The following is a 25,000-nucleotide window of genomic DNA, read 5'->3' on the forward strand; positions in this document are numbered from 1 at the left end:
AGATCACTCTGCTTTGTGTGTGATTGAGCTTTAATCCAGATCACTCTGCTCTGTGTCTGAATGAGCCTTAATCCAGATCACTCTGCTTTGTGTGTGAATGAGCTTTAATCCAGATCACTCTGCTTTGTGTATGAATGTGCTTTAATCCAGATCACTCTGCTTTGTGTATGAATGTGCTTTAATCCAGATCACTCTGCTTTGTGTATGAGTGAGCTTTAATCCAGATCACTCTGCTTTGTGTATGAATGAGCTTTAATCCAGATCACTCTGCTTTGTGTGTGATTGAGCTTTAATCCAGATCACTCTGCTTTGTGTGTGATTGAGCTTTAATCCAGATCACTCTGCTTTGTGTGTGAATGAGCTTTAATCCAGATCACTCTGCTCTGTGTCTGAATGAGCCTTAATCCAGATCACTCTGCTTTGTGTATGAATGTGCTTTAATCCAGATCACTCTGCTTTGTGTATGAATGTGCTTTAATCCAGATCACTCTGCTTTGTGTATGAATGTGCTTTAATCCAGATCACTCTGCTGCTTCATTCTAGACTTTCTCGTCTACTGTAGCTGTTTTAATCTGTGTTGTAGACGGGGTTGTGGAGCGGGATCTGCGTGTGCGCCTGACGCTGCAGGACTCTGAAGCTCCAGATCAGAGCCTCCAGGTTTATCTGGATCTTTCCCACACTCCCTACATACCAGGACTCCTCGCCGGGGCAACAGTACTGCTGCACCACTTTCAGCGCAAAGTGTCTGTGTGAGTTAGTCTGCAGCTGCAGCGGCTCGTAACTGTCCTTTAGCAACAATCTGGTCTGAACTCAGCGTCTGATATGTTGATTATTGGGCTAAGCAGAGATTTTGTCAGGTGCACTCAGGCTACATTCGTGTGTATGAACCTCCAGTCCGAGCCGAAACACGACCCCACTGTGTCTGTATAACTTCACTATGAATGAGTGAAGTTAAACTGTAATTAACTGTAAAAACTTTATCAGTGTTCACTAGTACATCAAATTGTCAAACTGTTTCACTTTAAAAAGCGGAGAAGATTCAGTTTTTCCTGATATGGGCCCTTAAAAGCTAGAGAGCTCCTCACACCAGGGTTATTGTGGGTAATGAAAACTATAATGAAAATGAAAACTTGCAGTGAAGAAATCAAAACACGCACTACAGTTTTTAACAACATGAAAACAAAACCGAAACTATAAAATCCACTGCAGAATAAACCAAGACTAAATACTGTGACTGAAAAAAGTATGTTTTAGAATTTTCAGTGTCTGAGGGACAGTCCAGACCTGGATTCCTATGTCAAAGCCCTAAATATTAAGGAGATAGCGGACTCTTCCTTTTTAGAAAATGAAAACTAAACTAAAACTCTTAATGCACTCTTAAAAACTAATAGGAACTGAACTGAAATTGAAAAAAAAACTAAGAATTAAATGAAAATGTCCAAACTGTAATAACGCTGTAATAACGCTGCCTCACACACTTATGAAGTGGTGCGTATGCAGAGTTGCTCTGTGATGAGGGAACCGTGCTGTTCTAGGACTCTTCTTTGAAAAACTAAAGTTGCTCCCACTCAGACGACTGCAGGCTGTGTGCCTCACTCTGCAGTGCCTGATGTGACTGATACATGTAAACAGTGTGTTCAGTAAAATAAAACAACTCCTAAACTTACAGACACTCACGAGCTGCAGGGTTTACACTCCCATTCGCAGAATTTGCAGAATTCTGCCTGTAATTTACTTGTAATACTAAACCAGTAGGTACAGTTATGAACACAGGAATAGATAAGTGTGATTAGTTGACTGATGAATGTTTAGTTGACCTGTAGTTGAACATGTTATGATTGTAGTCAGTGTATAATGTGATATACACATAGTAATTCATATATATGTGTGTGTGTGTGTGTGTGTGTCTCAGTGTGCGGAACGTGTACTGCTGCTCGCTGCCCATAAGCTGTGTGACGGTCACTGGTTTCGGGTGAGTGACGCTCTGATGTCTGATGTTTGGGTCATTCAGAACTCTTTCCATACTACAGAGTTTCTGTAGTACATTTGTGCAAAATCATAGTTTGTAAATGCTTAATAACTGTATAAAAATGTGCTCATTTACTGAACACAGAGTAGCATTAATGTTCAATGCTGTTATTTTTGAGCACTTTTAAACTAATAGGACTTTATAACAGGGTCTTATTTACATTCATCAGTGAGCATGAACCGCTGCACTCAGCCAATGAGCTGATCAGCTCACCAGCCAATTAGCACTCAGCACACAGCTCAGCAGTAATTCTGATGTTCTACCGTCAAAACGTGTTTTAGGAAAACAAAAGGAAACGGGTAAATTTTTTATATACTAATATAAGGAATAATATAATTCGTTATATAAGCGCCCTCTAGTGTTGTGCTGTCATGATTTTGGTATAATGGTATGAATAAGAAGAGGCTGGAACATATACTGACTCTGGCTAATGCTCATTAGTTTGTAATATTGCTTGTATTGTTTGTGTTGATCCATTATAATATATTGAAACACACAAACCTGCTGAGGCTCTATGTGGCTATTTTATGGCCTCTGTTTTTACCTTCAATTTTAAGGTTTTTATTAGTTTTGTTTGTTTTTTCCTGTGTGCTTCTCTCTGAAGGTCACTTAAGCCCCGCCCTCCCCCTCCTATGATGCACCTGGGGCGATGGGCGCCAGCCAGGGCTGAGCAGAGCATCGTGGGTCGGGTCAGAGCTCACGTGGTCTGTGTCCTGTCTCTGCAGCTGAAGTGGGTGTGTTCTCTCTGCGGGAGCGTTTCCAAACAGGTACGACTGGTTATTGGTCCGAACTAATCGATGAGTTAATGAAATTATGATTACGTTCATCTGAAAAAGCAGAAGTGCCACCTGTCTGTGGACACAGCAGTATGGATAGATCTGTAGAGAAGGTCTGACCACTTCAGGGACTGAAAAACTGTTGTCTGTCATTTTTAGTTAATCTGTAATGAATATAATCATCATGTTTGCTGTATTTAAGCTCTGCAAGGAGTCAACCAATCACGCTTTGATTCACAATGAGACCAGTTTTGGGAAAAGAATCACTCTAGCACTCTTTCTGAAGGTTCTAGATAACAGACTGTGAATACGAGTCATAGTCTAAGCAGTGTTCCGGTTAGTTATGAATGTTAAACAGTGGCTGCAGCTCTATGCAGGACTCTTTACTGACGGAGACACTGTAAACACTGAGACACACAAGCTCAGATATATGATAATGTTTGTTACAAAATTCTAATTAAACATATGGAATGACTTTTATAAGCTTTAAATGTCTGTGTTTAATCTAGAACAGCGAAAAAAGTTCATATGCACCAGCTTCAGCTTTGTGCTAACTAGGGGTGCAACGATTATTCGACTTAGTCGGCTAAAATCGACGACCAAATTAGTTGGCAACTAATTTAGTAGTCGATTGGTTGGTGACGTCATTACGCGTCTTTCTCACGCTCACTAGGAATGTTTTGACATTACCGCTTACTGTAGACTTAACAACAGAGCCATGGCAGCCTCAAGAACAACATCCTCAAAAGTGTGGGAGCTAAACTCAGAAAAAAGGTTGTAGTTGTGCTGTTTGTAAAGCTGAGCTTAGCTGGCACAGAGCACGTCCTCCATGCTGGAGCATCTGAACGGGAAACTCTTCGTCTCACTGGATGAAGAAGAAGATCAGTAAGATACGCCGCGTCCCAAACCGCATACTAGCTCACTAAATAGTGTGTAAAAATAGCGCATATACCATTAGAAGTGCACTCATTGGTGTAGTGTGTAAAGAGCAGAAGTGTGTGGTTTGGGACACAGCGATAGTTCTGCTCACGAGCTGGTTGGCTAATGTTAGTGCTAAAACATCTGAAACATCTATTCTGAAATGCTGCTCTCTGGAATCGTTAATGGAGCTGAAACAGAGGAGCAAGTAACTATGATTCACAGCGACCCTGTTCACTTTCCAGATAACGTTTACAGTTTTACACTGCATCGCTGTCTCAGTGTCGAGGCCTCCGGTGCGTTCAGACTCAGCGAACGTAGGAGAGCGATTCCAAACAGGTTTCTGTTCTCTGCGAACGTTTGCCACCACTTGCTAGCAGTTTAAGGAGGCAGCTCTACAGGAACATATAGGGCAGCTGGACGAAGGGTTAATGTTGAAATTAAATGTTTCAAAATCGTTCAAATTTAACTGTTCAAACAGAACAAGTTCGCCACAAACGTTCGCCACCTTCCCCTCCGCTCCATCAGAGCGCGTCTCCTCTGCAGCGGAGAATATCTGCTCTCAGAGGAGAGCGAGACTCACAGGAGCACAGAGACAAGCTGACTTTACTCCGTTTAACTAAAGACCGGTTATTGTAGAATTTAGTTTCAGCAGAGTTTAGACAGACGACAGAGCACAGAGCACAGACTGCACTGTTCAAATTTAGTTTTAAATTTAGATTGATTTGTTTATTTACTTGATTAAAGGAAAACTGATTTAGTTTTGTTATATTTTGTTGCTGCTACTTTGCACATCCTTGGTTTTCAATTTTGACAGGAAAAGATATTGGAGTTTTATCTTTTGTATTAGTAGTAATAACAACAGTGAATTTTTTAAGAAGTTATTCATTTTTACTGTCTTCATTGTTAATTAGCACATGCATAAAACAACCTCAAGCAAAATTTAAAAGCTAATAGCTACATAAGAGTCATTTGGTAATGTAATGATCTATAATCAGAATAATCGATTATTCATTTCAGTAATTGATAGATTATTCTACTGTCAAATTAGTTGTTTGTTGCAACCCTTGTTGCTAACATACTATTAGAAATCCCATAGAGCCACTAGCACAAATTAGGAAATTATCATTATCATTGAGGTGTTTTTTTGTGTTGACCAAGTTTTGACATTTATGGTTAAACAGAAGGTCTAGCTCCAATATTCACGGTTTGTCACTGTTAACTAAGCATTTTCAGCAATATATGAACTAGTATTGTATAAATTTTTATTAATTTAGTAGGTAAAAGGCTTGATGTCAGTCTGATGGTGGTGTCTGGTCTCCGTAATGGCTCCATCTCACATTCACACTCACAGTTAAACTGGTTTTGTTTGTTCTCCTCACAGGCTGTCTGCACGAGGAGCTGCCCTCCGTGTGACTCCACCACTGCAGTGTTCCAGGCGGAGGCAAAGTGAGTGATTTAAGTCAAATATTTGAATTTGAATCACATAAAAACCAAATTTCTGTCACTTTTTTAAAATAAGAGATACAATACATAAACATACAGGACAGCTAAGCTGCTCCTCTTTGAATTCACTTCATTTGTTACATCACGAGAATCAACTCATTTACATATATTCGCCTCTTCAGTTTACAGCGGTTTTAGCTCCGCCCATTCGCACTGAAGTTATAAGGAGTGTTTGATCCTGGACTGCTGCTTGAATGAGGCTCAGTAAATCTGATCAAAGCTCATTTACATTGTAACCAGCACCTGGACAATTCAACCCTTTAATAAATGGAACCGTAATGGTAGCTGATAGGGGTTCCACTGGGAACGCTTTTACAGCCAGTTTTGAGCTGAACAACCTTTTACAACAGCAATGGCAGCATTTAATGTACTGTTTCACTCACACTTTGTGGGTCTGTGTGTACCTTTATGCAGATTATGAGTCCTCATTGGCTTGTCTTTCCTCTCTGAGCTGAAATGAAGTGAAGCGTGTTTGTGTGCAGAGTGGCTGTAGAAGACGGTACCGGTGAGGCGCAGGTGTGGTTCTCCACGGAGACGGTTGCTGAGCTGTTGTCGCTGGCCGTGACTGAGTGGGAGGGAATACAGAGGCATGTCAGGGTCAAAGGTCATCTCAGAGTGTACGCACGTGGCCGGAACATGGCGAGTATTTTTCCAACACAGTCCACTTCACTGCTGCCCCACAAACTCTGACGCCGACTTTACCTGGTGAAACTTTCTCACTGGTGCAGGTTTGACAGCTTCCATGTAAACATGCTGTCAGACAGTTAAGAGAGAATCAAAGTCACACGCAGCACAAATATTACACAGATTCACAAGATAAGGAGCTGTTATTGTTCATATATCACCGTTCTATGATTATGAAATAGTCTTTGATGTTTTATTTAGCCTACATTTCCATCTTGATATCATTTTTATTTAAAGACAGGCGAAAAATAATAAACCAGCTCTGTGGATCATAATACAGCAGACTAACAAAGCAGAGCAAAGACTGACCCATACTTTTATATATTATATATACATTTATAAACACTGTGTCCACTCACTGTCCACTCTATTAGACACTCCTACCTTGTCAGTCCACCTTGTAGATGTAAAGTCAGAGACGATAGCTCATCTGCTGCTGCACAGTTTGTGTTGGTCATCCTCTAGTCCTTCATCAGTGGTCACAGGACGCTGTTTTTCTGGATATTTTTGGTTGGTGGACTATTCTCAGTCCAGCAGTGACACTGAGGTGTTTAAAAACTCCAGCAGCACTGCTGTGTCTGATCCACTCAGACCAGCACAGCACACACTAGCACACCACCACCACGTCAGTGTTACTGCAGTGCTGAGAATGACCCACCACCCAAATAGTACCTGCTCTGTGAGGGTCCATGGGGGTCCTGACCACTGAAGAACAGGGTAAAAGGGGGCTAACAAAGTATCAGAGAAACAGATGGACTACAGTCTGTAACTGTAGAACTACAAAGTGCACCTATATAGTAAGTGGAGCTGATAAAATGGACAATGAGCGTAGAAACAAGGAGGTGGACTTCATGACATGGCCGGTCGGTGTGTATATAAGTGTATATTATATATAGGACATATAATTATTACATATGAGTACTTGATGTCATGCATATGAGGCATTTACATGACATTGATTGTATTATTATTATTATTATTTATTATTATTATTATTATTATTATTATTGTTATTACCACATAGATTACAGTGCAGCAGGCTAACAAAGCAGAACACTGCTAAACCTCTGTTTTAGTTTCCTTGTCCATGATGTGTCCATTACATGCACTCAGTACTCCGATCATAACGCCGCGAGACGCAGCGAAACACTTTTGGAGCGACGCTGAAACCAAATATATGCTTGAGGAAATAAAGGATTTGAATATTCTTCATCTTCTAGATGATGTTTGTTCGTATTTTCAGATAAAGTGGTGCGATGTTTAAAAAAAGCTGTGGTATGAAGTTTGAGTTTCGTGTCGTCTTCTGTGAGTTTATTGGCTGGTCATAAAGCAGAAATCTGATTACTGTCTGACTCATGTAGACCTGGAGTTTCCCCATTATCTGATTACTCAAGTGCATATAAACGTGTTGATCAGATTACTGACAAAACCTGATTTTCTGCAGTTATCAGATTTTTAGGTAAATGTAAACACAGTCAGTTCAGATGTTTAATGTGATCTTATATAATATTATCTGTGTTTCATGAAACTTGCTTCACAGAGTTGAGACAGTTGCATCTGAGTTTCAGTCTAGTTTCAAGTGAATCACAGGGTTGTTGCAGGTTATGCAGCTCAAGATGCCTCAAAATTAGTTTTCAGTCAAGTGATGTTGCTCTAAAGTTTCACCATGTAAAGCCAGCCTGAAGATCCTCTTTCCTGACTCCATTCTGAGTCCTGTTTGTAACTGTTTCAGTCCAAGTCACTTCACTCGGAGTGGTCTGAGTGGCTTTGGCTGGACGTTTTTACTGTCTTAAAGGATTAGTAAATGAAAAATATGCAGTTTTCCCCTTTTAACCCGCATGAGGTCGGTCAGCCAGGACGTGTTTGGTGACCAAATTTAGCTCCTTTAGTTTAGAGCTGGAGCTACACGGTTGTTGTTGCTAGCAAACACTGAAAACCAATAGTCACCCAAATCTTTTCTTTAAATTCATCCCCCCAAACTCTCAACAGGGACAGATAATGAGGGTCAGAGTTCAGAACGACAGCTGGTTAAGTGTCTCGCTGCTGCTTTCAGCCCCACAGTGGAGTTTTATTCATGTTTACAGCTCACGCTGAGCTCTAAACCAGGTCTGGCCCACCTTAGTGAGGACCTGTGTGTGGTCTGGGTGGGTGTGATATCAGCCTTGGAGCTCCAGTTTGGGACTAGAGGAGTAAAGGTGTCCTGGCTGGTGGAAACTGGTGGGATCAGAGGGAAACTGGGTAAATTTGATTTTTCTCTGAACCTCTGCTGTAATGTTAACTTTAGCTCACACAGCTGTGTGTGTGTTTGTTCAGGTGTGTGATGTGGACCCTGACGATCCTCTGGTCCGGTATCTCTGCGCTCTGTGTTCCAGCAGCACAGTCTGTCGCCAGCTCTGTCTCACCTGCTCACTGCGCTCGCACAGACCAGGTAGTGGATTATTTACATTGATTACAGTGTGTGGAATTATGATGAACAGACCAATAGAAACACTCCAAATGACCTTTTCATCAACTTCCATTACAAGTAAAAAATACTATATATGTATCACTGCTTCAGAAGAAAACCTCATATCTCAGAATAGTAACTTTACAGGAGAAGGAAAAACATACTGTACTTTTAATGTAAGTCAGTGGAACCAGACGTCTTTTCACATAATTTGGGCTCTTTAGATCCGGCTTACAGATATATATATATGTATGTATATATGTATGTATGTATGTGTGTGTTGGGGGACATTTTTTTGTTATTAATAATTATTAATAGGTATAGATGCTTACATACATAATACATATGGGACCTCACAGTGTGTGTGTGTGTGTGTGTGTGCGTGTGTGTGTGTGTGTGTGTGTGTGTGTGTGTTTCAGAGAAAGCTCAGCTGAGGAAAGTGAGCCGAGGAGAGAGAGAGTTCCTCACCAAGTTTCCACAGAGTCTTCAGCTGCACTGCACACACATCCACACCTCACACTGACACACACACACACAAACATCCACACCTCACACTGACACACACACACACACACACACACAAACACACGCACACACACATGCACACACATCCACACCTCACACCCCACACACTGACACACACGTCCACACCTCACACCACACGAACTGAAACACACACACACACACACACAAACACACACACCTCATACTCCACACACTGACACACTCATCCACACCTCACACTACACAAAATGAAACACACACACACACACACACACACCTCATACTCCACACACTGACACACTCGTCCACACCTCACACTACACGAAATGAAACACACACACACACACCTCATACTCCACACACTGAAACACACACTCTACAGCACTACTCCACTCCAGACTCCAGCGCTGCAGTAGCAGAGCAGTGGTGGAGGATGTGAGGGTTGACCGTTGATCATGTGAGATGCAGTATTGTTAATAAGACGCTGCCTCTCTGAATGTGTTTTATATTGTCATAGAGATTCATAGAAACTGACTGACTAAATAATCTGACAAAATGACCCGTCTAAATATTACTTTATGCATGTTTATTTTATGTATTTTCAGTCTGTTTTTCCTGAAATTATGTATTTATTTGTTTCGAAATTAAATGTGTTTGAACCAGCAAAGAAATGAACTAAAATCATGTAAAACAATTAAAGTGAAACGTAAACATTACAGAAGATCAGTGCAAAGAGAAAATGACTACAGCTCTGCTCCCTGACCAATGACTGAGTGGGACTGTGTGGGGGGGTGGGGCTTCTGTGAAGACGAGCAGTTAGTGGGTGGGGTTTGTGAGGGCACAGATAGAGGCCTGTCAGTTAGGAAGGACAGACAGGCGGACGGACAGACGCAGCGCTGCTCCTGATCGAGTGAGTGTGTTTTAACAGCTGTAACTGTCCACTTACTTACGGCTCCTGCTTGGTTGGTTTGGAGTGTGTTAGTAATCTCAGGTGAGGTGCTTTTCAGTGTGCGGTTGGTTTGAAGTCCGTCTGTTTGGGCGGTGGGCCGGAGGGGTCTGTTGTTGGCTGGTCTGAGGCCAGTATTGATCGGGAATGAGGCCAGTGTCGAAAAGATCAAGTCTAGTTTGATCACTGATTGCTTTTTCGGGGTTGGTCAGCTGGAAGATGAGTTTATTTTTGCAGGTTTTGTTGGTGATGTGTTCTTCTGTTTAAATGTTCTGGAGTTAAGGGTGGGCGATACAGCAGTGTGTTGTCAATATTGTGATAAATTACCTCACGATACTCTTTTTTTGTGTAAATCGCAGCTGTCGGAACAAAACCTCGTATCTCCAAAATGGTGACTTTACAGGAGAAGGAAAAAACATACTTTACTTTTAATGCAAGTCAATGGAACCAGACATTTTCCAAGTAATTTAGGCTTTTCTTTTAGTCTATTCATCATGAAATTTACACACAATGTAAAGAACAACACGTATTTACAAACTATGCCAAAAACTGAAAAACAGCAAAGATGGAGATACACGGTTTTGTTCCGACAGCAGCGATATGACGGCTATGAGCAGTAAGTCTAGAGCACAACAGAGTCATAAAAGAGATTTTAAGCAATTACAGAGAGCCTGTAGATACAACAACCAGTGTACAGTACCTACATAAACTGCACAGTAACAAGTATAACTGTTTTTTTTAGTTTGTATGTTTTTTAGGTTTTGCTGCAGCTTCTTAATTTATTTTATGAATGTTAAATTGAAAATCCCTGTACTCAGTTTTTCAGCCTTGTCTAAATGCAGCTCTGCTGTTTCGTTGGTTTATTTTTTTCACTCCAACTTGATCACAAACCTTAAACACTGAATATTAAGATTCATATCATGCATGGTGAAATGGTGAAAATAGTGAAAGTGCCCCACGTGTGGTGGTGATGTGTTTTCATTGAGCCTTTGTTGTCGTCCTCTGTTGTTTTGTTTTCTTCATTCATTAATTATCGTTATTATACTGAGTGTCACTCAGAGTCTCTGTGCAGTTTAGAGATATTTAATTGATTTTCAGTTACATTTGTAATTAGCTGGTCTGTCTGCAGAGTCGCTACACTTTCAACCTACTTTTTACCACCATTACTTTCAGAGTAGTTTACAAAGTCTAAAACCTAATTTCACGGCCATCATAGCCAAGTTACACTCCTAAAAAGGTGGTTCTTCAAGGGTTCTTTAGTAAAGGTTCCTTGAGTGTTAATTGTTCTATGTAAAACCGTTGTCTTTACTAAAGAACCTTTGAGGAACCATCTTTTTAAGAGGTTACGTTATTGTGATAAATTATGTCACAGTGAGTTTGTTTATGAGTTTATATGTCGTTGAAATCGTCAGCACTTTTAACTCAGCTGCATGTTTGATTACAAAGAGAGCATCATCAGTCCTGTTTAATCGGGTTTAATGTAGCACTGTATGAAATGTTTAATATAAATCATTGTATTAATAGTTTTTCTGTATTGTGATATTACATTTTTCCCACATTTCCGAGCTCTAGATAGATTCTTATAACACCAGTGTAGCATTTTAAGAAAGACCCTTTTAAATTTTAAAATACAGACTGTAAGAAATTTCACCAGCACAACTAACAGCACTAAACGATTAACTATATGTACCGTACAGTGCAAAGGTCAGAGACAATCCAGTTAAACCAGCCACTAAGTACAGGTTATTATTCCTTCAGCAGAAGATTATATACAGGAAAACCCACCTGCATCAGGAAGGAGAAAGAGTGAAAAACACAGGAGTTTCCAAAACTGGATTTTGGATTTTAAAACTGATTAAAAGCTACAGAGAAAATGTGTCTCCTAACAACCACCTGGAACAGCTGGTAGACCCCAAAACTGCCCCCATCAGATAAACAGCACTTAAAGCTTTCATCTCTGAGAGAGAGGAGAAAATCAAGCTGATCAGATCTGAAAACATCCACAGGTGTTTCTGTCCATCCTTCCACTGTGAGAAGACGACTCAGCGCTGTGGGTCTGAAAGGATGTGTAGCTGATCAAGAAGAACCTCACTGAGAAAAGGAGACGGACACATCAAACAAAGAAGCTGAACGATGGACTGACCACCCCAGAGTCCAGACCTCAACACCACTGAATCTGTTTGATTACTTCAGAAAATCATTGACCAGCTTCTAAGACTGAACTTTGGAGGTGTGTCTGCAGATTCTTTGAGGAACTCAATGTGAGGCTCCTGAAGAGAATGGAGGCTGGAATACAGGTAAAGAGTGACTCACTGACTCACACAGCTGAGAGTAGGTTTAGCTGCTGAGGATTCTGGGTAATTTTCTGTGAAATGTGTTTTTTTGCTTTCTCTCTGACAGTGAAGAACAACCTCGCGGCCCCTTGACTGGAAATGAAAGGAATGAAGGGTGGTCTCTGACTTTTGCACAGTACTGTACACAATTCAGACAAAATGTCAGATAAGATTGAGATCAGAGGTGTAAAATGCTTAATTGTTGAGTTTGGGGTTTGAGTTATGGTTGTATGTCAGTACTGTGTTGGATTTGGGCCTAATATTTAGCTCAGCGAGTGGACGCGTGGTTTGTGGTTCAAACAGCACTGTGTGTGTGTGTGTGTGTGTGTGTGTGTGTGAGACTGATGTGTGTGTTAAGCATGACTGTGTGCACATTACAAAACTACCATCTCTCTTTAAAGATAACCCCTTCAAAGAGAGACCCTCACTCTACGCAGAAATGACAACCCCCCCGCAACAACCAACATATGCAGGGCTGACACTGACAATTATAAACCAGAACTGATAATAAACCTGATTGTTTCTGGCCTGAAAGAAAAAGAGGTGAAATTGTGTTTGTCTTTAGACACACAGATCAGATAGGAGGAGCACAAACTGTGTACACAACACTGCACTGTACAGTACTGCACATTAATACGGCTAATTTTGTTCACTTATACATAAAAACAGGTGCAAATCTGCAAAAGTGCACATTCACAGTCATAATCTGGTGCTAAATCTCACCTTTGAGCTCTTTTTTTGAGTCTTTAAAAAGACTACACTTAGAAAGACTATGAGGTAATAAGTGTGTGTAAATGGATGTGTTGATCAGACTCTGGTTCTGTGTATAAGAGAGACGGCACTGGCAGCTTATCACTGCTGATTCACTCTCAGAATCTCTCTGGTTCCTAAAAGGTTCTTGGCTTGGATGTACAGTTGTATGAAAATCCTTTAATTGGTTAATAAATATAAAACCTTACAACCTCATGCAGCAAAACAGTAGAATATATAATGAAAAACAATCAAATACAAACCACAAAGCTCATAAATGTATCAACACAAATTCTCTCATTCATGGCCCTGATCAGCCCAGGACTCTTATTGGTATAATGTAGGGTTAGGAGTCTAGCCCAGGACTCTTATTGGTATAATGTAGGGTTAGGAGTCTAGCCCAGTGACTCTTATTGGTATAATGTAGAGTTAGGAGTCTAGCCCAGGGACTCTTATTGGTATAATGTAGGGTTAGGAGTCTAGCCCAGTGACTCTTATTGGTATAATGTAGGGTTAGGAGTCTAGCCCAGTGACTCTTATTGGTATAATGTAGAGTTAGGAGTCCAGCCCAGTGACTCTTATTGGTATAATGTAGGGTTAGGAGTCTAGCCCAGTGACTCTTATTGGTATAATGTAGAGTTGGAGTCTAGCCCAGTGACTCTTATTGGTATAATGTAGAGTTAGGAGTCCAGCCCAGTGACTCTTATTGGTATAATGTAGGGTTAGGAGTCTAGCCCAGGACTCTTATTGGTATAATGTAGAGTTGGAGTCTAGCCCAGTGACTCTTATTGGTATAATGTAGAGTTGGAGTCTAGCCCAGTGACTCTTATTGGTATAATGTAGAGTTGGAGTCTAGCCCAGTGACTCTTATTGGTATAATGTAGGGTTAGGAGTCTAGCCCAGTGACTCTTATTGGTATAATGTAGAGTTAGGAGTCCAGCCCAGAGACTCTTATTGGTATAATGTAGAGTTGGAGTCTAGCCCAGTGACTCTTATTGGTATAATGTAGGGTTAGGAGTCTAGCCCAGTGACTCTTATTGGTATAATGTAGGGTTAGGAGTCTAGCCCAGGGACTCTTATTGGTATAATGTAGAGTTGGAGTCTAGCCCAGTGACTCTTATTGGTATAATGTAGAGTTGGAGTCTAGCCCAGTGACTCTTATTGGTATAATGTAGAGTTGGAGTCTAGCCCAGTGACTCTTTTTGGTATAATGTAGAGTTGGAGTCTAGCCCAGTGACTCTTATTGGTATAATGTAGGGTTGGAGTCTAGCCCAGTGACTCTTATTGGTATAATGTAGAGTTGGAGTCTAGCCCAGTGACTCTTATTGGTATAATGTAGGGTTGGAGTCTAGCCCAGTGACTCTTTTTGGTATAATGTAGAGTTGGAGTCTAGCCCAGTGACTCTTTTTGGTATAATGTAGGGTTGGAGTCTAGCCCAGTGACTCTTATTGGTATAATGTAGGGTTGGAGTCTAGCCCAGTGACTCTTATTGGTTCCATAATTAATCACAGCGTTTGGGTTTTGAACACTGATGTCTATTTGATTGTACAGTGATAGTTCCTCCTCATGTTTGGCTTTGGTTATGCAGCTTTACTGATAAATCTTTCTGAATGGACAGTCCAGCCTGGAAGATTAGAGCTGATTTAAAGTGGTACAGGAGCGTGTCTGAAACTGGATTTATGGTAATGTCTGTAAGTTGTGGGAGCCGATGTAAGATCTGATTTAGCCTTGCTGTGTCTGCTTCAGTTGTGTCAGAGTTTCTGAGATGTTAGTGTTGGGGGGAGGGGGGGGGCATTTCCTGTGTTTGCCATGTCGTTATCAAAGTTAACCTGACCAAACAAGGACCACAAACTTTCCTGACCTCGTTAGGCCTCTGCACCAATCAGAGCCCTCCGCTCCTGAATTCAAATGCGTATCGCAGAGCTCTCTGTAGAAGTGTATGATCACTGTGTTTGTGTTTATAGGGACATTTTCTGTCTTTGATCTCTCACTCGTGTGGGGGGGGTGCGGTGGTTGGTTGAGGGGGTCTGACTCCTTTAATTATGGCTGAGTGAAGCTCCATGTGAGAAGTGTGTTTGCTGAGGTTCAGCCTGGTTCCTGTGTGGCTGCTGTTAGCCGTAACTGTGTGTGTGTGTGTGTGTGTGTGTGTGTGTGTGTGTGTGTGTGTGTGTGTGTGTGTGTGTGTGTGTGTGTGTGTTAGACAGTGCAGTGTGCAGGGTGGGGTGGAGGGCTTTTATCTCTCTCTCAGCCTCTTTCCTGTGTCTGCTGAGAAGGAGAGATAGAGATGGAGAGAGGTGGAAGTGTGTGAGAGATGGGGGGATGTGACCTCCCTGATTGGTCAGAAGTGAGTGTCAGTATTTCTGTTATTGCATCACATCCAGAGCCGTGTTGATCCAGCAGGACGCAATCTGGAAATTCCCTTCAGACAGTACTGGAAACTCTGGGTAAATACTGGACACTTTCCATTAACCCCTTAACACTCAGTTATTAATCTGCACTCTTCCACGAATTATTCAGTTACTGATATGAATTATTCAGCAGCTACAATAATGCTTCAGTACCCATCAGAAATTATTCAGTAACTTATTGATTATTCGTTATACTACTGTACCACTGTGAATTATTCAGTGGCTATTATGAATTATTCAGTGTCTACCATACATTATTTAGTACCTACTATGAATTATTCAGTATCTACTATGAATTATTCAGTGTCTATTATGAATTATTCAGTGTCTACTATACATTATTCAGTACTTACTATACATTATTTAGTACCTACTATGAATTATTCAGTGTCTATTATGAATTATTCAGTGCCTACTATACATTATTCAGTGTCTACATTATTTAGTACCTACTATGAATTATTCAGTATCTACTATGGATTATTCGGTGTCTATTATGAATTATTCAGTGTCTACATTATTCAGTACTTACTATACATTATTTAGTACCTACTATGAATTATTCAGTATCTACTATGAATTATTCGGTGTCTATTATGAATTATTCAGTGTCTACTATACATTATTTAGTACCTACTATGAATTATTCAGTATCTATTATGAATTATTCAGTGTCTGCTATACATTATTCAGTACTTACTATACATTATTAAGTACCTACTATGTATTATTCAGTATCTACTTTGAATTATTCAGTATCTACTATGAATTATTCAGTAGATACTATGATTTAGTCAACATCTACTATGAATTATTTGGTATCTACTATGAATTATTCAGTGTCTGCTATAAATGATCTATTATCTATTATGAATGATTCACTGTTTACTATGAACGATTCAGTAGCTATTATGAGTAAACCTGTCCAGCACAGACGCCCCTGACCTCCTCTCTGACCCTCTGGTTTAACTGATCTGGCTGAGCAGTTTATGTTGACCTGCTGGGTAAATAAAGCTCTTCACTCTCAGAGTTACTACCAGCTCTGAAGTGTTATTTATAGCAGGAGAGCTGTGGGTCCTGTAGGGGGCGACACTTACGCTCTTTCTGCAGCACTGATGAGGTGAATGATGCAATAGGTGCAGGTCACTGTGCTGGAGTTGAACGTTCTGCTGTTCCTCAAGGTCACAGTGCACTGGAGTGTCCGGAACAGGCGGTTACAGAGCGAAAATTCGGGAATTACACTGCCTGCCAAAAGTTTGGGGACACATCTTTTAAAAATCTCAGAGTAAAGTTTGATTTTCACTGTTGCTTTTTAATTCAAGCGTATATATTTGTGGCTGCATATTGAAGCACTACTGCAGCCACGAAAAGCAGAGAATATTCAGATTAAGAGGAAGTTCTGCGTTTGTTGAGTTTTCTGTGAGGGCAAAAAACAGGACCTTTTTCCTTACACCGTAATTCCACTGTTTTGTGAGCTTTTCTGAGGACGGTGATGATGTAAAGCAGGCTTTACCACACTTCTTTCTCCTTTTTGTTTAAATTTTTCAATTTTATCTCACTATTTTATAATAACTGTTTTATTTGACGTTAAGTTTTTTACTGTTCCATTCTAGTAAATCGTTAGGTTTTTCTAAAATTTTAGTTTTCTTATTGTTTATTATCTAATTTGTGCTTTTTTCATTTTTTACATTTCAGATTTCATTGATGTTTTATGCCTGTTTCAAATTTGAGCTGTTATTTTAATCTTTTTATTATTTATATTTTTATCTTCTTGTCTTGCTGTTTTTCATTTCAGTTGATAAATGTCATCTTTTAATCCCTGTGTAATTTGCCCGACTACATTGTAAATGAAGATCACTCTCAATGCACTTCTGAGACAAAATAAAGATTGATTGATTGATTGATTGATTGATAGTCATAAGCTGCCTGTGTGTGTTGGTGTGTGTTGCAGGTGGAGGCTGTGATGGCTGATCCTGTGAGGAGGCTGCTGACCGGGGTGAGTATAATCAACACTACCAGCGCGAGCTGAACACTAACTCCAGCACTAAAGGGCCGGTGTCCTACATTTATCTCGTGTTTCATTTTCTCCACCTGAGGTCCAAAGGTAGCGTTTATGGGCTTCTGTGCACCAAAAACAGCTCATTTTCCAGCCTCACTGAGATTTATCCCTTAGAAATAATCAGGCTGTTTCTGTTACTGGGCCTTTAAGACTGATATATGTAAATGAGCTCTGTTCTGGTTGGCTGTCCTCTACTGAGCCATTTACTTCAAACTCGTCAGTTTTCCATGATATCGGCCCTTTAAACCAGAATTATGCACTGATAATCAGGGATGCGCAAGCTAAAGTTAGCAGATAGCCACTGTCATTCAGTACAGTGATAACATCATCAGAGGAGATGGTATGTAAAGCTATTTATCTGAGCAGTAAGCATGTTAACATTATAATAAGTATGAATAAATTAATAATCCACTGTGATTTGATCAGTGTTGGAGGTAAAGCAGTACAAAGGAACGCATTACAGTGATGTGATTAGCATTACACTTTAAATCACACCACAGCTACAGACTTTCACTAACGGTCAGACCCTCCTAAACCCCCCTGTTTGACCCTGCAGGGCTTTAGAGACGTTAATGTTTCAAACAAGAATCAAACTCTTCAGTACAGCTGTCTCACTGCACTCCTTTACAGTCTCTCTCGCCCATCTCTCTTTCTCAGTCTCCCGGGGGCGGAGCCCAGGCAGACGAGGGGGTGGAGGAAGGGGGCGGGGCCAGAGAGCGTAAAACTCGAGTGGAGATGAAGCTCGTCCAACCAAGATCAGAGGACAGCTCGGAGGTGGGGCTTACTAATGACATCACAGCTATGATGCTACGGCATCAAGTGGACCGCAGGAAGGCCGCTCTGTATCTCACACTGATCGGCCTGCTCATATTCACCACAGGTACACACACACACACACACACACACACACAGTCTACCTGAACAATTAAAGGGGAAATCCACCAGTTTTTCAAAATTTCTGCATAATTCAGCATTTAAGATGTAAACAGAGAGATTCAGAGTGGTTTGGTGTGAGATGGTTCAGATGTCTTTACAGTGGTGGTGATAGAAACCAGGGGTCGCCATGACTACAACACAAATATAGACATTTTATTTACTATCCAGAACCACCAGTGAACCTACACGAGTCTTCTGAGTTTATATGGAATGTTGATGATGGAAAATAGTGGAAAATCTGAAATAATAAGTTTTCTTTGGGGACTATTTTGCCTCACAGCGCCCTGCATGTATCCCTCCACCATGAATGGAGTTTAAGTTCTCTAAACTATCATAAAACAGTGTCTCAGTCATCAGGCAGTGAATTCATAACCATTTCCTGTAGGAACTTTCTGTGAGGGAGCTTTTAGAGGTGGACGTCTGGTTCCTATCACCACCACTGTGAACAGTTCTGACTCGGAAAGTTTATCTAGAACGGAGCGTTTCACACCAAACCACTCTGAACCACTCTGAACCGCTCTGTTTACATCTCTTCAATGATGAATTTTTTGAGAAATCGGTGGAGTTCCCCTTTCATTACTCTGTGCTCAGCGTGTCTCTCAGCAGATTGACTGTGTGATGTTCCTCATCCTCCTCTCTGCAGCGTTCCTGCTGGGTTACGTCTCGTTCCGTGGAATGTGCCGCTTGTGTGTGGAGGAGGGAGAGATGGTGCCGGTGGAGGACCCCGCCGGACCGGACCAGTCCGCGGGGGGAGGGGCGATGTACCTGGGGGAGCTGAGGGACATGCTGAAGAAATACCTGAACGAGGAGAAGATAGAGAGCACAGTCCGGTCAGAGCACAGACTCCGCCCACAGACACAGTCTTTCATAGCTACTGTTGCTAGGGTGAACAAGCTTTACATCATGTTGGTAATTCAGACCAATGAGATGCTAGAACAGGTGTAGTTGGTCTCCCTCTAGTCCTGTTAGGTCCTGTTGGTACCGATCCTGCACCACACCATAAAACTGGACCTTTCAGTGCTGGACTGGTGGCCAGTGGAGACAGTACAGGTCCAGCGTTAAATGTGTATTTGTCCTGCAGGCGCGTGAGCAGAGCGACCCACCCGACAGGCTCCGCAGAGGGAAACGCTTTAGCCAGTGAGATTCTGCAGAGCTTCCAGAAACTCCACCTGGACCACACCTGGACAGACTCGCACTACGCTACACTGCAGTTCCCCTCCAGGTGTGTGTGTGTGTGTGTGTGTGTGTGTCCACCAGCCTGCACAGTGCCTTGTTAACAACTGGGGTCCTTGGCTTCATGGGGCCTGTGACACAAACCTGACCATCAGCCCAGAACAGTGTTGCCACGCCACATGTTGCCAGTCCTCTAGGGTCCAGTTAGCAACCTCACGAGCCCAGGTGAGGCGCTGTGTCCGGAGTCATGGTGTTAACAGAGGCTCTCTGGAGGGTCTTCTGCTCCCAGATCCCATAGAAGCTAAAGAAGCTGCACTGCCCTGTGGGATGTGCGTGTGGGGCCTCCTGCACTGAATGTGGATGTGATTTCTGCCAGAGTCGCTTGTCTGTTTGCTCAGACAGTTCTAGCCAGACGCCGCCTGTCACCATCGTTAAGCACCCGTGGGTGGACACTGCGCTGTCCACTGTGGGTGGTAAAGTATTCCTGGTACACACGTGACACTGTGGATCGAGGAATGTTAAACGCCCACACAACTTCGGAAATGGAATGTCCCTTCCATATGTATATATATATATATATATATCTGCTGTCAGAATAAAACCTTATATTTTCATTTTTTACATAATGTGAAAATGCCTGTGGTCCTTTACATTGTGTGTAAATTTCATGAAGAATGGACCAAAAGAAACGACCCAAAGTGACTTGGAGAAACGTCTGGTTCCATTGACTTACATTAAAAGTAGAGTAGGTTTTTTCCTTCTCCTGTAAAGTTACCATTTGGGAGATACGAGGTTTTGTTCCAACAACAGTGATGTATATAAGACATATGTGTGTGTGTGTGTGTGTGTGTGTGTGTGTGATTATCCTTGTATATGTGTGTTTCAGGACTCAGAGGAATGCTCTGTGGTTGGTGGATGCAGAGGGGGTGGAGCTAGAGGAGATTTCTTTAGACAGTGCTGACTACTGCGCGTACAGCGCTACGGGAACAGCCACGGTAACCATGGCGACACCATGGCAACTGCTTCACTACACAAATTATAATAGTGTAGACCAGTGGTCACTGTTGTCTATATAAATGGACAACACCACGTCGCAAAGCTAAAGCAGTAGCAGCCGGTGTTGAGCCTGAACCGTGTGTGTATCGTGTGTGTGCTGTGTGTGCTGTGTGTGCTGTGTGTGTTGTGTGTGTCTGTGTGTGTTTATGTGTATTGTGTGTGTACTGTGTGTGTACTGTGTGTGTATTATGTGTATATTGTGTGTGTACTGTGTGTGTACTGTGTGTATACTGTGTGTGTATTGTGTGTATATTGTGTGTGTATGTATTGTGTGTACTGTGTGTATCTGTGTGTGTGTGTATATTGTGTGTCTGTGTATACTGTGTGTATGTGGTATTGTGTGTACTGTGTGTATACTGTGTGTGTATTGTGTGTGTACTGTGTGTGTATTATGTGTATATTGTGTGTACTGTGTGTATACTGTGTGTGTATTGTGTGTATATTGTGTGTACTGTGTGTATACTGTGTGTGTATTGTGTGTGTACTGTGTGTGTATTATGTGTATATTGTGTGTACTGTTTGTGTACTGTGTGTATACTGTGTGTATACTGTGTGTGTATTATGTGTATATTGTGTGTGTACTGTGTGTGTACTGTGTGTGTATTGTGTGTGTACTGTGTGTATATTGTGTGTACTGTGTGTATACTGTGTGTGTACTGTGTGTGTACTGTGTGTATTGTGTGTATATTGTGTGTGTACTGTGTGTATACTGTGTGTGTATTGTGTGTATATTGTGTGTACTGTGTGTATACTGTGTGTGTATTGTGTGTGTACTGTGTGTGTATTATGTGTATATTGTGTGTACTGTTTGTGTACTGTGTGTGTACTGTGTGTGTACTGTGTGTGTATTGTGTGTGTACTGTGTGTATATTGTGTGTACTGTGTGTATACTGTGTGTGTACTGTGTGTATTGTGTGTATATTGTGTGTGTACTGTGTGTATATTGTGTGTACTGTGTGTATACTGTGTGTGTATTGTGTGTGTACTGTGTGTATATTGTGTGTACTGTGTGTATACTGTGTGTATTGTGTGTGTACTGTGTGTATATTGTGTGTACTGTGTGTATACTGTGTGTGTATTGTGTGTGTACTGTGTGTATTGTGTGTATATTGTGTGTGTACTGTGTGTATATTGTGTGTACTGTGTGTATACTGTGTGTGTACTGTGTGTATTGTGTGTATATTGTGTGTGTACTGTGTGTATATTGTGTGTACTGTGTGTGTACTGTGTGTATACTGTGTGTGTATTGTGTGTGTACTGTGTGTATATTGTGTGTACTGTGTGTATACTGTGTGTATTGTGTGTGTACTGTGTGTATACTGTGTGTACTGTGTGTGTACTGTGTGTATTGTGTGTACTGTGTGTATACTGTGTGTATTGTGTGTGTACTGTGTGTATACTGTGTGTGTATTGTGTGTGTACTGTGTTGTGTGTGTGTACTGTGTGTATATTGTGTGTACTGTGTGTATACTGTGTGTGTGTGTATGTGTTGTGTGTATTGTGTGTATATTGTGTGTGTTCTGTGTGTGTCTCTGTGCAGGGGGGTGTGGTGTATGTAAATTACGCTCGTCAGGAGGATTTTGAGCAGCTGCGGGCTCTGGGCGTGGCTCTGAACGACTCTATCGCCATGGCGAGGGTGGGAGGAGGCGTGTCCTTTGCTGAGAAGGTGTGGCATGCACAGGAGGCGGGGCTTGTGGGAATTCTTATTTACCCTGATCCTGCGGACATCCCACAGGATCCGCGGCGACTTGGTCTCCATGGCAACGCTGTGATCTCCGAGCACGTATGTCTACAGAGAACAGAGAGGCCGACTACAGAAACAGAGCTTAGAACATCTGAGTTAAATTATTATTAAATTATAGCAGTTATTATAACTTAGTTATTAAATTATAGCAGTTATTATAACAATTTTATCATTTATGATTATTTGTTTTGTTGATATCGTTGTTGTTATTAGTGACGTTAGCAGTGAGTAATGTACTAATTAATATATGTGTGTGCAGGTACACCTGGGCTCAGGTGATCCTTTCACACCTGGATTTCCCTCCTTTAACCACACCCAATTCCCGCCCACACAGTCCTCAGGCCTGCCACTCATCCCGGCTCAGCCAATCAGTGCCAACGTCGCCTCCAAACTGCTGAGGTAGACCCGCCCCCTCATTAACACCTCATAAAGAACACTTTGACTGAGCAGAGACGGTGAAGAGACCTAAACCTTATCACACTGTAATTCACAGCTCTCTCTCTCTCTGTACTGTCTCTGTGTCTCTCTCTCTCTCTCTCTCTCTCTCTCTGTACTCACTCTGTCTCTCTCTCTCTCTGTGTCTCTCTCTGCACTCTGTCTCTGTGTCTCTCTCTCTCTCTGCACTCTGTCTCTGCGTCTCTGTCTCTCTCTCTCTCTCTCTGTACTGTCTCTGCGTCTCTCTCTCTCCCTGTACTCTGTCTCTGTGTCTCCCTCTCTCTGTACTCACTCTGTCTCTCTCTCTCTCTCTCTTTGTCTACTCACTCTGTCTCTGTCTCTCCCTCTCTCTGTACTCACTCTGTCTCTCTCTCTCTCTTTGTCTACTCACTCTGTCTCTGTCTCTCTCTCTCTCTCTGTACTCTGTCTCTGTGTCTCTCTCTCTCTGTACTCACTCTGTCTCTCTCTCTCTCTCTCTCTCTCTCTCTTACTGTACTCTGTACTGTCTCCATGTCTCTCTCCCTCTCTCTCTGTACTCACTCTGTCTCTCTCTCTCTTTCTCTGTACTCAATCTGTCTCTCTCTCTCTCTGTACTCACTCTGTCTCTCTCTCTCTTTGTCTACTCACTGTCTCTCTCTCTCTCTCTTTGTCTACTCACTCTGTCTCTGTGCCTCTCTTCTGTACTCTGTCTCTGTGTCTCTCTCTCTCTGTACTCTGTCTCTGTGTCTCTCTCTCTCTGTTCTCTGTCTATGTGTCTCTCTCTCAGTCAGTTAGTGGGCGTGGCGTGTCCGCGGGGCTGGCAGGGTCGGTTGCCGTATGTGCGGTGTGTTGTGGGTCCGGAGTTCTCTGTCGGGGGCCGCCAGGTGAAGATGGCTGTGTATAACAGCATGAGCCCCGTCCTGCTCAACAACATCTTCGCCTCCATCGAGGGAAAGACTGAACCAGGTCAGACGCGCTGGACAGAGTACAGGCTTATTACTGTTACACGCAGAAATATGGAGAGAGAGAGAGAGAGAGAAAGATATATATATATATCCACCAATACATATATATATATATCTATATATCTATGTATCTATATATATACATATATATATATATATATATATATGTGTATATATATATATATATATATATATATATATATATAGATAGATAGATACATAGATAGATTAGAACACGTCTGCACACTTTACTTATCTACTGTACATTGTGGCTGTTGCAAAAATGATGGCACATTTTATACTTTGTTTTATTTTGTTTTTTACAATATTTTAAATTCAGCAAGTACATCAAAATTGTGCACTAAATTAGCATGTATATGGATGTATTTATATATATATGTATGTATGTATGTATGCAGATATATTGCATAAGGCATGTACTATTATATGTAGGTACTTGGTCATAACATCATACTTATGAACATCTCTCTGTCTCAGATCAGTATATAATAATGGGGGCTCAGAGGGACGCGTGGGGTCCGGGGGCTGTGAAGGCTGGAGTGGGAACAGCCGTCCTGCTGGAGCTCGCACGCACCTTCAGCACCATGCTGCAGAACGGTAAACCCACCACAAACCACCATAATACCACCACACACCACCATAAACCCACCACTGACCCATCTTAAACCCACCATAATCATACTATAATCCCACCATAATCCCACCACAAACCCATTCCAAACACACCATAATCCCAGTTTAAACCCACCACAATCCTACCACAAACCCACCATAATCCCATCATAATTCTTTCACAAACCCATTTTAAACCCACCATAAACCCACCATAATCCTGTCATAATCTCACCACAAACCCACCATAAACTCACCACAAACTCATATTAAACCCACCTAATCCTATCGTAATCCCACCACAAACCCACCATAAACCCACCATAATCCTGTCATAATCTCACCACAAACCCACCATAAACTCTCCACAAACCCACCACAAACTCGCCACAAACCCACCACAAACTCACCACAAACCCATCTTAAACCCACCATAAACCCACCTTATCCCACAATAATCCCACCACAAACCCATTCCAAACCCACAATAATCCCACTTTAAACCTACCACAATCCTACCATAATCCTACCACAAACCCACCACAAACCCTCCACAAACCCACCACAAACTCGCCACAAACCCACCACAAACTCACCACAAACCCATCTTAAACCCACCATAAACCCACCATAATCCTATCATAATCCCTCCACAAACCCACAGTCAGTGGTCCAGCTGGTGGAGCTGATCTCTGTTCTCTCTGCAGGCTTTTACCCCAG

General features: G+C 41.8%; 2 protein-coding genes across 8 annotated transcripts in view; both read left to right on the top strand.

The window, feature by feature from the left end:
* Positions 1-8,890, top strand: part of ctc1 (CTS telomere maintenance complex component 1) — a 25,188-nt gene extending 16,298 nt beyond the window's left edge. The window contains exons 17-23 of the mRNA XM_036591561.1: positions 584-749; positions 1,913-1,972; positions 2,634-2,796; positions 5,108-5,172; positions 5,712-5,868; positions 8,227-8,341; positions 8,779-8,890. Coding sequence (XP_036447454.1) covers positions 584-749; positions 1,913-1,972; positions 2,634-2,796; positions 5,108-5,172; positions 5,712-5,868; positions 8,227-8,341; positions 8,779-8,882 — 830 coding nt within the window. The 3' untranslated portion in view covers positions 8,883-8,890. The remainder of the gene's footprint in view (positions 1-583; positions 750-1,912; positions 1,973-2,633; positions 2,797-5,107; positions 5,173-5,711; positions 5,869-8,226; positions 8,342-8,778) is intronic.
* An 802-nt stretch (positions 8,891-9,692) lies between these two features.
* Positions 9,693-25,000, top strand: part of tfr2 (transferrin receptor 2) — a 23,264-nt gene continuing 7,956 nt past the window's right edge. Inside the window, exons 1-12 of one of the 7 annotated variants that reach the window (XM_036591570.1) lie at positions 9,693-9,773; positions 15,274-15,336; positions 17,252-17,296; positions 18,017-18,239; positions 18,939-19,125; positions 19,377-19,517; positions 20,355-20,463; positions 22,065-22,307; positions 22,528-22,667; positions 23,470-23,648; positions 24,146-24,265; positions 24,988-25,000. The exon at positions 24,988-25,000 is cut by the window's right edge and continues 70 nt beyond it. In XM_036591570.1, the coding sequence (XP_036447463.1) occupies positions 17,264-17,296; positions 18,017-18,239; positions 18,939-19,125; positions 19,377-19,517; positions 20,355-20,463; positions 22,065-22,307; positions 22,528-22,667; positions 23,470-23,648; positions 24,146-24,265; positions 24,988-25,000 (1,388 nt within the window). In that variant the 5' untranslated portion in view covers positions 9,693-9,773; positions 15,274-15,336; positions 17,252-17,263. Of the gene's footprint in view, positions 9,855-9,916; positions 10,013-12,237; positions 12,279-15,273; positions 15,337-16,356; positions 16,586-17,251; positions 17,297-18,016; positions 18,240-18,938; positions 19,126-19,376; positions 19,518-20,354; positions 20,464-22,064; positions 22,308-22,527; positions 22,668-23,469; positions 23,649-24,145; positions 24,266-24,987 lie in introns of those variants that run through there. The other 6 variants (XM_036591569.1, XM_036591572.1, XM_036591571.1 and 3 more) reach the window with 6 other exon arrangements.

This window comes from Colossoma macropomum, unplaced genomic scaffold, assembly GCF_904425465.1.
Source record: "Colossoma macropomum unplaced genomic scaffold, Colossoma_macropomum, whole genome shotgun sequence".
NCBI classification, from domain to species: Eukaryota; Metazoa; Chordata; class Actinopteri; order Characiformes; family Serrasalmidae; genus Colossoma; species Colossoma macropomum.